Here is an 18,798-nt window from a genome sequence, read left to right as displayed (position 1 = left end):
AGCCATAAAGGAGGAGTAATGACTGATGCAGGATTGTGGGAAATGCCAGCCCAACACCACACCCAATGACATTTAACTTCCAAGCTTTCTGGTCCACCCTACCAAGGAGCAATCTGACAATTCATTAAATCCAACTTTCTCTCCTCCAATATTGGTTCTCTATTTCGGAGTACATCCGCCAGACTCTGCAAATCCCTCTTGTATTTTCCACCTCTGTTTATTGGGGTATTATTGTGTAGAGGAGTGTACATTGTACATGGAAGTAGCCGAAAGACACGGTGAACAATTCAAAGCTCATATGATCCCAGCCCCCACGTAAGCCCCCAGTTTTTATTGCTAAGTATTAGAAACTGAACCTCAGAATATCGGAGTCAGTGTGTGCGCGAGTGTGTGTCGTATGTTTCCATGTGCAGTGCAACCTAGTGAGTGTGTGTGTATGTTTCCATGTGCAGTGCAACCTAGTGAGTGTGTGTGTGTGCACATGTGCGTGCGTGTGCATGTGCGTGTGTGTGTTAAAGTGTTTTATGGGACAAAAAGAGTGGATAGCTCATTCTGAGTTGGCAGCTGTAATCGACTGGCTAAATGACTGAGGGACCTGCCAACTCAGCACCAGCGTGAGAAAGTGGCTTTATTATAGACAAGGGACCAAAAGACGAGATACAGCCATATAAATAAATCGCACATAGAACACTACTCTAGCTTTATTGTCCTCCACGATGAAATCGGAGGGGGACTAAGATCTGTCTCTGTCTGTTCCTTAGTTAGTCTGGCCCAATTTTGAGGAGCCTTGGGTGAATGATGCGTCTTGCCATAGAGATCCGGTATTTACAAAATTACACTGATTGGCCAAAGGGGGCGCTATAGTAATCAACTGAAATTCCAAACTTGAACAAAAAAAAGGATATCTCCTGTCCTATTTGAGCTACAGTCATGAAATGTTGTACATATATGCAGCCCCTCATGAGCAACACGTTTCCCATAAGGACCTATAAGCTCTGCCCATTAAGCTCTGCCCATTATCTTTTAACCTAAATTCAATGCCAGGGTGAAATGTTTGGTTTGATTTCACATTGAATTCGCGTTAGCTGACAACTCAACCAAATGTAAATCAAAACTAGATGTTGAACTGACGTCTGTGTCTAGTGGGATCCTTTGTATGACTCCAATTGACTTAGTATTGATTTAGGAACACTCCATAGACATTCAGTATGACTGAGAGACTGAGAAGTGTGTGCAAGAGCCTAATATTGGCATTTATGTCAATGTAAGGCTCTTATTTCAAATTCCCAGTAAAATCAATACATACACAAATACACCAGCGACTTTAGCTGAGGTAAAACCTGGTGAGGAGGGGACATACAACCCAGTCCAGTCAGGACACCTAGAGGAAATGTAATCAGCCTCACACAGGGTCACATCTCACACCCAATGGAACAGAGGAGAAACAGCATCATCATCACCTCACTCGCTCCCGTTGTGAGAGTAAAGAAAAAGAAAAAAAGAAAGAAGACAGATCACAGATTTACATGTGGGGGGGTTACAGCCTGAGAAGACGAGATGAGAGAGAGAGAGAGAGAGAGAGAGAGAGAGAGAGAGAGAGAGAGAGAGAGAGAGAGAGAGAGAGAGAGCATAATAAAGAAGCGCTAGCCGCAGCAGTTAGATTAGTGGGGTAGCTATATGCGGTTCACACAGATTTTATAAAGCTTATATCAAAGCAACCACTGGAGGAGAAGGCCACAGAGAACATGTCAGGACAGCTGCAGAAAAGTAATGATAAATGCAATGGCATCTGCAGGAGAATACCTGTGTGTGTGTTGACTGTGGAGGGAGTGTGAAGGTGTGAGTGTGCATACATGTGTGCATACATGTGAGCATGTGTCAGTCTAAGTAATTCATAAATCATCCTCCCCTCCAACTGCCTGAAGGAAATTTCCTCTGAACTAGTGCTGTTATCTTCGGGGGCTAATCTTTTATACAGTAGCTAACTGAAACCTCAGAATGAATTTAGATGCCTGACTTTTGAAGACGTTAAAAAAATGCAAACCCCATCAAAGACTCCAACCACATGATGAAGAGACCAGTGTGAGCACTCAACTCAACTTTTTCCTCAAACATCAACTTGGAATTTTGGTTCTGGCTTTGCTTGAATCACCCTTGGGTGTAGATGATTAAAGCTGTGCCCTTTTCTGGCCTAAAACGTTCATAAGCTCTGCTCTCTCTCCATTTTGGACTAGTTTAATACATCCTGTAAAACTCCCTTGCATATTTATCTATTTTATTCCCATGTGTAAATATCTGATCAACAACCAATAACCTAGATGGCTGCTACAGTATATCTTAATCTGTGCATCTTGAGTCAATATATCACAGCTGCAAAACACATTTCCAGTAAGCGATAATGAAAGTAATCTGATTAAGGTAATGCTAAATATGCACGTGGAGAGAGACTGTGGCCATCTTTTTTTTCTGACTTCATTATCCAAACTGAATTATGTTGTATTAAATTGTACAATTACTGACTTACTGTCAGCATTAACATACTGTATAGAGTCTGAATAGCAAATTACAGTAGCCTACCAGAAATATAGTTTCAAGCCAGACCATATAGGCTACCATAGAATGTACTGTTGTAACCAAGTGTAAAGATGACAGACCTGACTAAAACGGTTCCTTCTGTTACAGTATTTGTATACACTCAACCTCTATACATGGATGCACATAGCCTACATACACGGATATTTCATGAAAGTGTATTTCTTAATTTTTCTTGGCACAGCACAGATGACATCAGTCTGCCATCTGAACAGGAGAGTTGAGAGGACTAGGCAAGCAATAAAAATAGAAGAAGCGGGAAACATATTGCCCAGACAAAGTCAGATACTGTAAGTTTGAGAGGAGGATGAGTGTGCGCTCTCTCTCTCTCTCTCTCTCCCTCTCTCTCTCTCTCTCTCTCTCCCTCTCTCTCTCTCTCTCTCTCTCTCTCCATGCGGAGAGCTCTGGTGTCCGACTAACGCCGCACATGAGTGTGTGTGCACATGTGTGAGAGACATCGCCCTCCTTGATCTTATACACACAGGTGTATAAAGAGCACCTGGACAGTGCTGCATCCCATGATATGAGCTGTAAGGAGTTCCTGAATGTCGCTGATGACATGGCTACAAATTTGTTATACATCGTGTTGTACTGGCTGACCTTAGCAAAACTGAGCAAGCAGTCTCTTCTTTCACCTCCTCTTGGGTTTGTAACAAGGATACGTTTTTGAGCTGAAGCCATTCAACCTTTACATTTGAATAGAATTGATTTGTATTGAAAAAGTACTGCTATTCCAAGGATTGCTTTTCTAAGAAACGGATGGTCCATTCCACATTTTAAGAGGATCTACTTCAGCACGGAAATGTGCAAATGATGTGCGAATGATGGCAACAGAATTGTTATGTTGTGCAAAGCTGATCATCATACTGAATTTCAATGAGCCACTGCATTTTGTAGGCTACAGTCATGCACACACTCACACACACTTGATGCACAAACTGTTGTTCTTGTATTCCTGAATGAGTAGTACACTCCACATCATGCGGAAATGTTATCTCCAGTAAACTGACAGGATTTAGAAAAGCATGAATAATTAATCTGTGCATGTGACAACTTTCCAATTCTCCAACTTGTGAATCCTCTCATCTGATTCACCACTATACAGGGCCTTCATTACAAATGAATCAAGTCCACCTCAAATATCATCATTCCCATGCAAATGACCACGGAGACATATGAGAACACCACTTAACAAGGGTAAAGATGAAAAGCCTGTCAACCGCATCAAGAAGCCGATCGATCGATATTAGCCAGCCCAGGGAAATTACTCATGAGAGGGGCCAAGTGGCTCAAACTCTCCCCTTAGGCAAAGTGCAGAGGCAGGCTCTTCCAGAACACCCAGGGAGAGAGGCTGGCCCTCGGGGCCCCATATCCAGACACCAGCGGCCTGTCAACAACCTCATCTAGCCCCATCTTTAGCTATCAATATAATATAATATGACTGAGGATGGTCTGCTAATGGACCTGCAAATGCAGCCTATGCCTGGGCCCTTCCTAATGATGTATGCCATGCAAATGGACAGGCCACTTGTCTCTTCGTCCCCGGCTAATCGTCCCGCAGTCTTTCGGCTGAGCTAATAGTCATGGCAACCAACGTCTCGCCCTGATCAATGTCAGCGAGATAGCGCCAAGCCAATAAGGGATGAGCAGAGTGCTTTCGAAAGGCGTTGAAGTAACGGTGATGGAATCAGAAGCTGTATGTCATTGAATGTATTTATCCTTTAATAAATGCTGCCTCTGGGCTTGAATTTGTATCCTGGCACTTCTTCAGTTCTGTACAGCCTAATCATAGATTACTTTATTTGAATAGTGAATGTGGATATAGTGTCTTTAATAATCATGATAATAATCGAGTAATAAGTAAAAATAATGAAATTGAGCAAACAGTCGAGCTGTTAAATAATACGGCAATATTGAAAAAGGGGTGGATAATATCCGAACCATCAATCACATTGTTGGGCAATATTCCTCCTCTCATATGAAATCATAAAGTGAGCTCATTTCATTTTGCTTATCAGTCAAACTGTATTAGATCACAGTGACTGTGCAAGTCTGATTTAATACAGTAAAGCAGGTGATTATGATGAGTTAGAGAAAGGGCCGAAGTAGCCAGCTGTGCGTGACCCATGAGAGAATATAAGGTGTGTATGTGTGTGTGTGTGCACGCGCGTGGCTTTCCTTCCGTGTCCTAATGAAAAAGGACAGAGGTAGCCTACTGATCTTTCCCTTTTGTGTAGAGCAGCAACATATGATGATGTCATCATCACTATACTCCCAGAGTCACACAACACAGTGCTAAATTAACAGCATCTGGGCCAACCAATACTTTTCACTTCCAATTATCACTCTGTCACTCTCTGGGAGCTATTGATCTAGCATGGTCTGGGGAACATAGTCAATTGCAAAATCATACAGAACACATACAGAGAGAGGTCACATAGCTGTTGACGTGCAGACTGTGCAGTCCACACAACTGTAAATGAAACTTAGCCCGGCTCCTCCACAGTGGTGGAAAAAGTACCCAATTGTCATACTTGAGTAAAAGTAAAGATAACTTAATAGTGCCATGACTCTCCCTGGGTGAGGATCAAAGGCCTCATATCAGCTTGGCAAATGGCCGACAACAACCACACCCTCTTACCCACAGGGGGACTGTGCCGGCTTGACACCTTAATACTGCCATAAATTAGAGATAGATTCTCCTATCTCTGGCCCGCTAGTATGGTGAAAGGAATGACCTTTGTTTCAGATACTTTTTGCCACCCAAAAACTTCAACATACAACTATGAACATTGGGACAATATATTTCAACATCCAAACATTGGGAATGATGAGAAATGGAATATGGAAAATTAATGTCTATATTGTGATGTCATTAAAACAATTATAAAGGCGTTATAACTAAAACATTGTGACTTGAAGAGCTTTTACACTGTGTATATCAGGTTTACTTCCTTTACCTTGTGTAGAAAATATCAAGGAGGAAGACAATGTTTTCGTGAAGATAGGAATGTGATTTTAGCTTTCTAACAAAATCAGAGTGATGATAATACTTTTGCCTCGTAACTAGCCACGCCCGAGGGAGCTCAGAGAGCGTGTCAGTATGACGGAATCGCCCCTCTTTACCAGAGTGCATAAAAGATTGAGATAATAATGATCAGATCAGACTAGACGGACCTCAAGCTGAAGCTTTTGTCCATATTGGTTCCGACCCTGAAAATCAACACGAGGTGAAGACGACAAAGTTGCCTCCACTAACAATCAATGTTACGGCTGAGTAGCTGTTCTAAGTACTGTATCTAAGAAGGTGAATTTAAGTGGGACCATCCTGTTACTCTCTTCAAACCATCGTCTACTACACTGCTCTCATCACCCCACAGGGGATCATCGACACGGCTGATTAACCGTCCTCAGAAGATCACTTCCAGAACGAGTGAAAGTAAACAGACAACTAAGAAGAAAGACATTGTGACCTCTTGTGGACAATCTGAGCCTTACATCTAAAAGGCCAGATATCTAGATATTTCGGGAAACGGTAACTTGTTAAACAACTTTTCCTGTGGTGACCCAAATTCCTAATGAGTTAATTGTTACATGATTAATTTAATCTAGTAACAATTAAACATAGTAGGTAATTATTCGATAAACTATAGTCATCACAATAATGAAAGTCACGTCATGACAATAGAAAATGACTCAAGTAAAAGTGAAAGTAACCCAGTAAAATACCACTTGAGTAACAGTCTAAAAGTATTTGGTCTTCAATATACTTAAGTATCAAAAGTAAATGTAATTGCTCAAATATACTTAAGTATCAAAAGTAAAAGTATTAATCACTTCAAATGATTTCTATTATATAATATATAATCAGGAATTTTATTGAATAGATTGGGGTAGGCTGTCATACCCTGATCTGTTTCACCTGTCTTTGCGATTGTCTCCACCCCCCTCCAGGTGTCGCCCATCTTCCCCATTATCCCCAGTGTATTTATACAGTTGAAGTCGGAAGTTGACATACACCTTAGCCAAATACATTTAAACTCAGTTTTGCACAATTCCTGACATTTAATCCTAGTAGGTCAGTTAGGATCATCACTTTATTTTAAGAATGTGAAATGTCAGAATAATAGTAGAGAGAATGATTTATTTCAGCTTTTATTTCTTTCATCACATTCCCAGTGGGTCAGATGTTTACATACACTCAATTAGTATTTGGTAGCATTGCCTTTAAATTGTTTAACTTGGGTCAAACGTTTTGGGTAGCCTTCCACAAGATTCCCACAATAAGTTGGGTGAATTTTGGCCCATTCCTCCTGACAGAGCTGGTGTAACTGAGTAAGGTTGTAGGCCTCCTTGCTCGCACACCCTTTTTCCTCCAAACATAACGATGGTCATTATGGCCAAACAGTTCTATTTTTGTTTCATCAGACCAGATGACATTTCTCTAAAAAGTACGATCTTTGTCCCCATGTGCAGTTGCAAACCGTAGTCTGGCTTTTTTTATGGCGGTTTTGGAGCAGTGGCTTCTTCCTTGCTGAGCTGCCTTTCAAGTTATGCCAATATAGGACTTGTTTTACTGTGGATATAGATACTTTTGTACCTGTTTCCTCCAGCATCTTCAAGAGGCAGTGCAAAGATAGCAAAGATAGAACTGCATTTGCCCCTTTCCCTTTAGACTTTCACAATATGCTACCATTCTGTATCTATTTCTTCCACACCCCGGAACCCACCATCCTCTCCTCCTGAATTAAAGCATGTGATACATATTACACATAACTCTGTTTGACAGCATCCCTCTCTTCCCTCTCCTCCCAAGTGCTTTCCAATAACAGCTGAACACACTTTTTAGGGATCTGTCCTCTGAACTTTGGCTGTCCTTGGGTTTCTCAGTTCACTCAGTTCTCAGTTCACAGACCCATAGGTGAGTCCAAAGCTCATATTTAATTTAACTATATTCTGGAACGCTGCTATTTATAGGGCACTCCCCCAAGGAACACATGAGATATTCAGCACTGCTGCACTCGGTCAGGTCACTTTGTGTGAGCGTCAGTAGGTAGAAGGGGGAGTACATGGGCACAGTCTTTCCACGACCACTAGATGATTTGTTGTGTTTGCTAACTTATCTAATCCCCTGCACTTGCTGTCACTGTCACCTCCTCAAAAAGCCCCGGTACACGCAAAGGGAATCCGACAACACAGCACATGTATATTTCAAAGGCACAACTTGGAATAAGTAGATTTAAGTAGATAACATGTCATGTGTTTCGCTTTCTTTGGATGGGGTGTTCCTTTATTATTAAACGTGAATTCATATTGGATGTTGCTGCTCTTGATAAACTCTCTTTGTATGAGTTTACAAACCAGTTTGGCCTGGTGTGTCACACTGCTATTCTTGCCAGTAAGACAAAATGTTATCAAAGTACAAATCATTCCATTGTGAAATAATGTTAAGGTTTACACCATACACTAGGTGACAATGACACAGGAAACCATTGAGTATCACCAAGGAAACAGTGCAGACGAAGGTGCAGATGCTGAGTGAGGACACTGACTGATAATGTATGGAATATGTTATATAACTTTTCTATGGGAAGAGCTTACTATAGGGAGGGCCGGGGGAATATAAGGTCACTGCTCTCAGATAGGGAAAATCAACAAGCAGTTGGAAGCATGTGGGAGTCAAGAGTCCTATAATGATGAACAGTGAGAGAATGGGTGAGATGAGAGAGAAATTTGAGCTATTTAAGGGAAAACTTTTGTACCTTATACTTACACAGTTTTTCACATTTTGAGTTAAAAGATCACAGAAGCCGCCAACCAACCACTATTTACACATGAAGCCATCAAGAATCTTAATATAAATCTTCAAATGCAATTTCAATGAAAGAGACAAGGTTAGGGTGAGCTGACAAGTCCACACAAACCCTTGGAAATGTACAAAATGCAGGTTGGAAAGATAAAAAAGAGGCCAATAATCTCTCCCTTCAGGCGATTTCTATTTATAGGAGGGAAATGTCAGTACAGATTAGGATCAGTGACAGGCATTTGCTGCCCTCTACTGGAGAGAAGTGTTTTTAACGTGAGAACATCACTGTAGTACATAAATCAAGCACATGGCATTTTCTATTGGTCTCATAACAATCTAGCATTGTATGATGGAAATGTAGATGTTAAAATGGCTTCTGGGGTATTTGGAATGTCTGGATATTATCAAACATTTAATAACACATTCAAAGCCAGAGACACACATAACTTACAGAGTGTGGATTCACGCCTACCTATACTTCCCTAACTCAGATGCAACATACGGGGCTGAATGGACTTGGTTAGTATACATGGTAAGAGCTCAGCATACCCAGACTGATGTGTTGTTGGCTGATCAGTGCTGGTCAGTAGTTGTGTTAGGAGTCAGGACAAAGTATTCTACTATTGTACTTTACTGAAGGATTTCCCCTCAGTACAGCTTTGCTGCCATCGTGTGTTAGTTTAGTGAGGTGATAAAACGTTTAATGCATGTTAATATGAGATGTGGCCTACAGAAAATGACATATTTCATGAATATAGAATTTTAATGTTGTGTTCAACAAATGAACAATCAAGTAATATTGTCAAAGACACAAGCCTAGACAAAACCTTTCTGATAACATTCAGATACTAGATTCTAAATAAGCTTCACCTAAGCAAATAAGTCACAATCCCCCCCCCCCCCCCCCCCCCAAAAAAAATGTACAAATCGAACTAGTTCAAGTACTAATATTCACTGCCAGAGAGAAAATACATATACTGTAACTTTGCTAAATGCATATCCATTTCTTACATTTCCTATGTGCCATTGTGTTCTCACTAATTTATAACAATACTGAGAAATACAGTTGGTCCTTAAAAGACTAAGCTTTTTTAAATTAGAGCATACAACACCTTAGGTGACAACTGTAGCCTCTCAACCTAGAAAAAATACTATATAATTCAACAACATCTGCTACACTATACAAAAGTATGTGGACACCCCTTCAAATGAGTGGATTCGTCTATTTCAGTCACACCCGTTGCTGACAGGTGTATAAAATGGAGCACACAGCCATGCAATTGCCATAGACAAACACTGGCAGTAGAATGGCCTTACTGAAGAGCTCAGTGACTTTCAACGTGGCACCTTTCCAACAAGTCAGTTCGTCAAATTTCTGCCCTGCTAGAGCTGCCCCGGTCAACTGTAAGTGCTGTTATTGTGAAGTGGAAACGTCTAGGAACAACAATGGCTCAGCCGCGAAGTGGTAGGCCACACAAGCTCACAGAACGGGGCCGAGTGCTGAAGCGCGTAAAAATTGTCTGTCCTTGGTTGCAACACTCACTACCGAGTTCCAAACTGCCTCTTGAAGCAACGTCAGCACAAGAACTGTTTGTTGGGAGCTTCATGAAATGGGTTTCCATGGTCGAGCAGCCGCACACAAGCCTAAGATCACCATGCGCAAAGCCAAGCGTTGGCTGGAGTGGTGTAAAGCTCGCCGCCATTGGACTCTGGAGCAGTGGAAATGCGTTCCCTGGAGTGATTAATCCCGCTTCACCCTCTGGCAGTCCGTCGGACGAATCTGGGTTTGACAGATGCCAGGAGAACGCTACCTGCCCCAATGCATAGTGCCAACTGTAAAGTTTGGTGGAGGAGGAATGAATGTCTGGGGCTGTTTTTCATGGCCCCTTAGTTCCAGTGAAGGGAAACCTTTCGGGTTGCAATACCCATTGATTACTGTCTAGAGTTGTATGACTAGTTTTGTACCAAGTAGGAGTTGAAAGACAGCACAGGCCTAAGTGTTCAACTTCAACACTAGTCGTAATAGTATGCTGTTAAGGCTTGCTAATACCAACAAGATCTAGATTCTAAACCAATTGGCAACGTCCATATCTCAGCAACTGAGCCAACTTATTTTTAACTGTTTTGTTGTTCAATAAACATTATACTATTATAGTATGTAACAAATAGATTTGTCTCTGCAAAAGCTAACATGTTTTCAGCTAAACACTCCTTAAAACTCAAATTTAGACTAGAGGCAATAACCCCCACCAAACCTTCCATAATGGATGTTTTCTGCTCAACAACTTAAAATGTGAGAAGAGTTCTTTGAAGATAAGAGGACTTCAAGGACTGGATATGTTTTATACACCAAGACAAAATACTGATAAAGGCGTAACTTCAAAATATGTTATGTTAATATTGCTAGCTACTGTAGATTTGTCAGGAATTTCCCAACTGTATTCAGGTATACTGTAGCTATGTATTTGAACAATATTGGTACACCTACTTAAGTTACGACCCTCATTCACTGAAATCAAATACCAAAGCTAAGCATAGTATTCTGTATGGTTGGACTTGGACCTACATTAAATACTGACTTGTAAACAAAGAATACCTCTCCAAGTCAAGGCCTATCATGTACAGGTATTCACTGACAAGAAATAAAAGGTTTGCTTGCTTGACCTTAGTAACCATAGAAAAAGTGAGGTTTTTCCATGTAGGCCTACTCTTAACAAAACAAAAACTTGAACCCTCATCGTTATAGGTTTTACTTTGTAAAATGTATTCACAATAGTCCTGAACTTATTGTGCATTAGCCTAAGGGGCAATTCCACGGTATCACTTTAAAATGTATGAAAAACAATGATTGCAACGTTAAACAAACCTTACAACTCTATGCACAAGGACTACTTTTAACAAAAAAATTCTACAAAAACACATTTACTTGAAGAACAGTGCAGATGCAAATTTTGTTAACAGAATGATGGCACAAACAGCACAAACCGTAATTCTGTTGTTCCCTCTTGTCTGACCACTGTGATAGTCAGAGCAACTCCCTAGCTAACCCACCCTCTATTTATCAATCAATCAATCAATTTTATTTTATATAGCCCTTCTTACATCAGCTAATATCTCGAAGTGCTGTACAGAAACCCAGCCTAAAACCCCAAACAGCTAGTAATGCAGGTGTAGAAGCACGGTGGCTAGGAAAAACTCCCTAGAAAGGCAAAACCTAGGAAGAAACCTAGAGAGGAACCAGGCTATGAGGGGTGGCCAGTCCTCTTCTGGCTGTGCCGGGTGGAGATTATAACAGAACCATGCCAAGATGTTCAAAAATGTTCATAAGTGACAAGCATGGTCAAATAATAATCAGGAATAAATCTCAGTTGGCTTTTCATAGCCGATCATTAGAGTTTAAAACAGCAGGTCTGGGACAGGTAGGGGTTCCATAACCGCAGGCAGAACAGTTTAAACTGGAATAGCAGCAAGGCCAGGCGGACTGGGGATAGCAAGGAGTCACCACGGCCGGTAGTCCCGACGTATGGTCCTAGGGCTCAGGTCTCTCAGTTGGCTTTTCATAGCCGATCATTTAGAGTTGAAAACAGCAGGTCTGGGACAGGTAGGGGTTTCGTAGCCGCAGGCAGAACAGTTGAAACTGGAATAGCAGCAAGGCCAGGCGGACTGGGGGCAGCAGGGTGTCATCATGCCCGGTAGTCCTGACGTATGGTCCTAGGGCTCAGGACCATACGTCAGGACTACCGGGCATGATGACACCCTGCTGCCCCCAGTATTTATCTGTCCTTTCTTACGAGAGAAAGAGAAGATGTGCCTTATGAGGAAAAGATGCTAAAGAAAGGTAGAGTTATAATTCTAGAGGGCATCGTCCCTAGCAGAGTGCCTTCACTTTTAAAATGTCCCCCTGGGTGCAAAATGTTTCCGTCTCATTTCTCTCAGGACCAAACTGTTCAGAGGTTTCTCCTCTCCACATTGTAACTCAATCTCAAAACATCTCATACTACTGTATGTCCACAAAGGCTTCACTTGCAGTGTTCTCTGTGAATTCAAACAACTCTGACATAAAGGGAACCACAAATAAACGCCACAAATAAACGCCACAGGGCTTGGCTGGGAACACCAGCCAGGCCCTGTACAGTTAAAGTAAATCAATTCTGCCTCTGTTTTACAGTTTTTGTGTTGTGTATCCCCCATAGGCTTCATTTAGCGGAGTGCTCAAATAGCACTGGGAGACAGAGAGGGACCATGCATCCCTATGGGCTGGGGGCCAAAGCAAGGGGCCTGATACTCGGTGTTCACAGTCCACGGGAAGATGGTGGAATGGCAGTGTCCCTTTCCGCCCCATCAGTACTTGTTAATCCCAAAGATCCGGACTCCGTGAAGCTGGGGGAGCTTGGGAATGAGCACAGTCATCAGGGAGACTGTGTTGACCACAAAGTGGGCCCGGTCATATTTGGTGTAGAAGCTGGTGAGGATGTAGCTAGGGGGAGAGGAAGAATGTATGAGGGAGAGAAAGAAAGGGTAGGTCAAAGAAAGACTGAAGCTGGGAGAAGGAGGTCATTTAACAAGTTACAGTGAGGGAAAAAAGTATTTGATCCCCTGCTGATTTTGTACGTTTGCCCACTGACAAAGACATGATCAGTCTATAATTTGAATGGTAGGCTTATTTGAACAGTGAGAGACAGAATAACAACAACAAAATCTAGAAAAACACATGTCAAAAATGTTATAAATTGATTTGCATTTTAATGAGGGAAATAAGTATTTGACCCCTCTGCAAAACATGACTTAGTACTTGGTGGCAAAACCCTTGTTGGCAATCACAGAGGTCAGACGTTTCTTGTAGTTGGCCACCAGGTTTGCACACATCTCATGAGGGATTTTGTCCCACTCCTCTTTGCAGATCTTCTCCAAGTCATTAAGGTTTCGAGCCTGACGTTTGGCAACTCAAACCTTCAACTCCCTCCACAGATTTTCTATGGGATTAAGGTCTGGAGACTGGCTAGGCAACTCCAGGACCTTAATGTGCTTCTTCTTGAGCCACTCCTTTGTTGCCTTGGCCGTGTGGTTTGGGTCATTGTCATGCTGGAATACCCATCCACGACCCATTTTCAATGCCCTGGCTGAGGGAAGGAGGTTCTCACCCAAGATTTGACAGTACATGGCCCCGTCCATCGTCCCTTTGATGCGGTGAAGTTGTCCTGTCCCCTTAGCAGAAAAACACCCCCAAAGCATAATGTTTCCACCTCCATGTTTGACGGTGGGGATGGTGTTCTTGGGGTCATAGGCAGCATTCCTCCTCCTCCAAACACGGCGAGTTGAGTTGATGCCAAAGAGCTCCATTTTGGTCTCATCTGACCACAACACTTTCACCCAGTTCTCCTCTGAATCATTCAGATGTTCATTGGCAAACTTCAGACGGGCCTGTATATGTGCTCTCTTGAGCAGGGGGACCTTGCGGGCGCTGCAGGATTTCAGTCCTTCACGGCGTAGTGTGTTACCAATTATTTTCTTGGTGACTATGGTCCCAGCTGCCTTGAGATCATTGACAAGATCCTCCCGTGTAGTTCTGGGCTGATTCCTCACCGTTCTCATGATCATTGCAACTCCACGAGGTGAGATCTTGCATGGAGCCCCAGGCCGAGGGAGATTGACAGTTATTTTGTGGTTCTTCCATTTGCGAATAATCGCACCAACTGTTGTCACCTTCTCACCAAGTTGCTTGGCGATGGTCTTGTAGCCCATTCCAGCCTTGTGTAGGTCTACAATCTTGTCCCTGAAATCCTTGGAGAGCTCTTTGGTCTTGGCCATGGTGGAGGGTTTGGAATCTGATTGATTGATTGCTTCTGTGGACAGGTGTCTTTTATACAGGTAACAAACTGAGATTAGGAGCACTCCCTTTAAGAGTGTGCTCCTAATCTCAGCTCGTTACCTGTATAAAAGACACCTGGGAGCCAGAAATCTTTCTGATTGAGAGGGGGTCAAATACTTATTTCCCTCATTAAAATGAAAATCAATTTATAACATTTTTGACATGCGTTTTTCTGGATTTTGTTGTTGTTATTCTGTCTCTCACTGTTCAAATAAAACTACCATTCAAATTATAGACTGATCATTTCTTTGTCAGTGGGCAAACATACAAAATCAGCAGGGGATCAAATACTTTTTTCCCTCACTGTATTGTCTGGACAACAACAAGTATCTGCTTATTTTTTCTCCCCAACAGGCTCAGGAGAGGCGAAGGTCGAGTCATTCGTACTCCGAAACAATTGTGCGCCGCCCTATGGGACTCCCAATCACAGCCGGTTGTGACACAACCTGGGATCGAACCCAGGTCTGTAGTGACGCCTCAAGCACTACGATGCAGTGCCTTAGACCGCTGCGCCACTCGGGAGGCCAGGTATCAGCTTTTTGGTCGACATTTACATGTCTTTCCAATTAACAATGCCACGTGAAATTGTCAACTGTTGTGACTTTTGAAGATCAAAGTGACAAGAATTTCTCCTCCAAAAAAACGTAATAATAAGAGGATGTATCTCCCAATAGATGCATCATGGCTCATTGACTAAGCATTAGTGACAAAGCATCTCCCAGGAGTGTCTCTAACTAAGGCCTCCTGCTGCCAGCAAGCACAGTAGGCACCACAGCAGCCCACAGACTGGCTGGAAGAGGCTGCTGAGAGGACAGCAGAGAAACAAACAATATTTAAAAGATATGCTTCACTTTACAGTCCTATTCCTCCTTAAATACCAATGTAACACTTTGCATGAAATTATACTTTGCATGAAATTAAAGGGTTTAATAGTAGTAAACAGACTATTAGTTTATAAGTATAAAACAGTAATAAACATATAAACAGTGCAGCACATTGTACTGTAGAGGTCCTTACAGGACGATGGGGGTGATGGTGAGGAACTTGCGTGAGGCAGTGAACTGGACACCATAGTCCATCTGCTCCCAGTATGTGTAGAAGCGAGCCTTGCTCTGATCGGGAGTCTCAAACGGAGTTCCTTTCACCAAGTGTAACAACAGGTACATGCACTGCAACACACACAGCACAGAATAGTTGGTCAGGAAAGCTTTAGCTGTTACAGTGCATTCAGAAAGTATTCAAACCCATTCCCTTTTTCCACATTTTGTTACATTACAACCTTTTGATACACACAATACCCCATAATGACAAAGCAAAAACAGGTTTAAAAAATAAATAATAATAATAAATAAGTACATAAGTATTCAGACCCTTTGCTATGACACTCGAAATTGAGCTCAGGTGCATCCTGTTTCCATTGATTATCCTTGAGATGTTTCTACAACTTGATTGGAGTCCACCTGTGGTAAATTCAATTGATTGGACAGGTAGCTTAGTGGTTAAGAGCATTGTGCCAGTAACCGAAAGGTCGCTGGTTCTAATCCCCGAGCCGACTAGGTGAAAAATCTGTTGATGTGCCCTTGAGCAAGGCACTTAACCCTAATTGCTCCTGTAAGTCGCTCTGGATAAGAGTGTCTGCTAAATGACAAAAAAATTAAAATAAATAAAAGGAACAAAAATAAATTACAAATTGGAAAGCCACACACCTGTCTATATAAGGTCCCACAGTGCATGTCAGAGCAAAAACCAAGCCATGAGGTCAAAGGAATTGTCCTTAGAGCTCAGAGACAGGATTGTTTCGAGGCACAGATCTAGGGAAGGGTACCAAAAGTTTGGAACCACCAAGACTCTTCCTAGAGCTGGCCGCCCGGCCAAACTGAGCAATCGGGGGAGAAGGGCCTTGGTCAGGGAGGTGACCAAGAACTCGATGGTGACTCTGACAGAGCTCCAGAGTTCTTCTGTGGACATGGGAGAACCTTCCAGAAGGACAACCTTCTCTGCAGCACTCCACCAATCAGGCCTTTATGGTAGAGTGGCCAGACGGAAGCCACTCCTCAGTAAAAGGCACATGACAGCCCGCTTGGAGTTTGCCAAAAGGCACCTAAAGGACTCTCAGACCATGAGAAACAAGATTCTCTGGTCTGACGAAACCAAGATTGAACTCTTTGGCCTGAATGCCAAGCGTCACGTCTGGAGGAAACCTGGCACCATCCCTACGGTGAAGCATGGTGGTGGCAGCATCATGCTGTGGGGATGTTTTTCAGCGGCAGGGACTGGGAGACTAGTCAGGATCGAGGGAAAGATGAACGGAGCAAAGTACAGAGTGATTCTTGATGAAAACCTGCTCCAAAGCGCTCAGGACCTAAGATTGGGGTGAAGGTTCACCTTCCAACAGGACAACGACCCTAAGCACACAGCTAAGACAACGCAGGAGTGGCTTCGGGACAAGTCTCTGAATGTCCTTGAGTGGCCCAGCCAGAGCCCGGACCTGAACCCGATCTAACATCTCTGGAGAGATCTGAAAATAGCTGTGCAGCGACGCTCCCCATCCAACCTGACAGAGCTTGAGAGGATCTGCAGAGAAGAATGGGAGAAACTCCCCAAATACAGGTGTGCTGAGCTTGTAGCGTCATACTCAAGAAGACCCAAGGCTTTAATCGCTGCCAAAGGTGCTTCAACAAAGCACTGAGTAAAGGGTCTGAATTATTATGTAAATGTGATATTTCCATTTTTTTCTTTTTATACATTTGCAAAAAATTCTAAAAACCTGTTTTTGCTTTGTCATTATGGGGTATTGTGTGTAGATTGATGAGGGAGAAAAAACGATTTAATTAATTTTAGAAAAAGGCTGTAATGTAACAAAATGTGGAATAAGTCAAGGGGTCTGAATACTTCCTGAATGCACTGTATATTCAAAATTGCATGGGCAAAAGTGATACTATGCATTTTTCAGTAGCGTACAACCACAAATCGATGTATTTTAGGAAAGGGTGTGTAAGCTGATATAGTACTGTTCTGTGACTTTTATAGCAATGCAACTGTTTATAGCAATGCAATTGCAAATGTTTAAGACTGCCCCATGGATTATTGACTTTATTGACCTTCACTCTGCCCTCTCCTAATGACAGTGCAGGAGTTTGCTTATAGAGACTACCATTGTGTGGATAACACTGACTGGACCATCCACCTACAGTACTTAGGTTATAAAGTGGTGAGGTTTCACTGGTGCCCCTAGGCATAGCCTAATAAGGAGCCCACTACCCACCAGGTTGTGTATGAGGTTGGTGAGGGTCCAGACCACGGGTACGCTAGCGAAGGGGATGCTGAGCAGGACGACGTGCAACAGGCCGATGCCCAGGAGGTAGGAGAGCCAGATGCCCCGGCTGTTCATCACCTGCGTGTTGGGGTTCACCTCGCTGTGCGCCGTGCCCACATTCATGATGTCAACGCACCAGTCACCACGCTCCTCGTCCGCCTGAGAAACAGAACAGAAGGGTGTGTGATATAATTCCTTATAGGTATGCCGATCATTATCCATAATGCAAACAATACGGCAAGGGTACAGCTTGACTATTCCATCCATGTACTGTTCATTAGACCCTATTGGGAGGGGGTTGGGTCCTTTTATAGGCTTGTCTAAGTTAGTTGGAATGTGGTGAACTAGGTTGTGTGTAACTTTGGGGAGGGAGTCTAGCTGAAATGTTACTGACAATAGAGTAGTCTTGATCATACAGTATAAAAAGATGCAAAGACTCTTCAAGTACCTAAAAGAGTCATCAAAAGAATTACAACATAGTCATGACCCATCATGTATGTAGGGCAGGCTGATTCAAGTCAAATATTGTACTTTCTTCATCAGTTCTTCCAAAAGTTTCCATGATCAAATTGAAATAATACAGTATGATCTAACACACTGCATCATGTACTACTGTAATAATAATAATAATAAGTAAATCAAGTAAATACAAATAATTCAGATAATAGCCTACTTAGAGGAGAAAATGGCTTCAATCAGGCTTTTATCTTCAGTCTGTTATCACGGTATTCCTCTTATTCGCTATCTCCTTCGCTGGTTAGGTAATTGACATCATTAGGTTAGACTGCTATATCGTTTCGATTAGTCATTCATTCACATACCTTCTTATTGATTCTTTATGCAATGTTATCCTTCAGATCATAGCCCGACATTCAGGCTAAACAGTTCAACTCCCAGCCACTTTGTTCGTCTTGCGCACAGCTGGTGGCAACACAGCACAATTCATATAAAACGTCATCATTTTCAGAGCTCCAAATTTGGGATAAATTGTTTTTATTCATCGCTCTTAGCGCCGATTGGTGCCTTTACATCACATGGGTAAAACGGACCAATAAAATTGGAATGCGTTGAAACGCTAGAGATACGCCCCCTTGCAACGTCACAGGAATGGGAGTGAGAGGGCACTTTTCATGGGTAATGAACTGGCACATTTTTTAAATTCGTTTTAAAATATAGCATTATGACACTATAGATAGACCATCTCTGACTATTATC

At 42.4% G+C, this 18,798-nt stretch overlaps 1 protein-coding gene across 1 annotated transcript; it reads right to left on the bottom strand.

The window, feature by feature from the left end:
* Window positions 1-9,319: 9,319 nt before the first annotated feature.
* Window positions 9,320-18,500, bottom strand: LOC311100449 (ORM1-like protein 3). The gene is made up of 5 exons (XM_084141371.1): window positions 18,405-18,500; window positions 17,533-17,742; window positions 15,285-15,436; window positions 12,163-12,875; window positions 9,320-11,452 (listed from the first exon to the last, which is right to left on the bottom strand). Exons 2-4 carry the CDS (start codon window positions 17,704-17,706, stop codon window positions 12,740-12,742), a joined length of 462 nt encoding a protein of 153 aa, XP_083997497.1. The 5' UTR covers window positions 17,707-17,742; window positions 18,405-18,500; the 3' UTR covers window positions 9,320-11,452; window positions 12,163-12,739.
* Between the last annotated feature and the right edge of the window lie 298 nt (window positions 18,501-18,798).

Source organism: Coregonus lavaretus (assembly GCF_964263955.1).
Source record: "Coregonus lavaretus genome assembly, chromosome: 25".
Classification (NCBI taxonomy): Eukaryota; Metazoa; Chordata; class Actinopteri; order Salmoniformes; family Salmonidae; genus Coregonus; species Coregonus lavaretus.
Note: the sequence above shows the minus strand (reverse complement) of the source record. Positions and strands in the feature narration are given on the sequence as shown.

What these genes read in the sequence shown, in the direction of transcription:
- LOC311100449 (XM_084141371.1), bottom strand. Translation starts at nt 17,706, where the DNA reads ATGAATGTGGGCACGGCGCACAGCGAGGTGAACCCCAACACGCAGGTG. An exon ending in CCAACCTCATACACAACCTG is followed by an intron (nt 15,437 to 17,532) that starts GTGGGTAGTGGG and finishes TGTGTGTTGCAG; the next exon opens with TGCATGTACCTGTTGTTACA. An exon ending in ACCATCACCCCCATCGTCCT is followed by an intron (nt 12,876 to 15,284) that starts GTAAGGACCTCT and finishes CTCTCCCCCTAG; the next exon opens with CTACATCCTCACCAGCTTCT.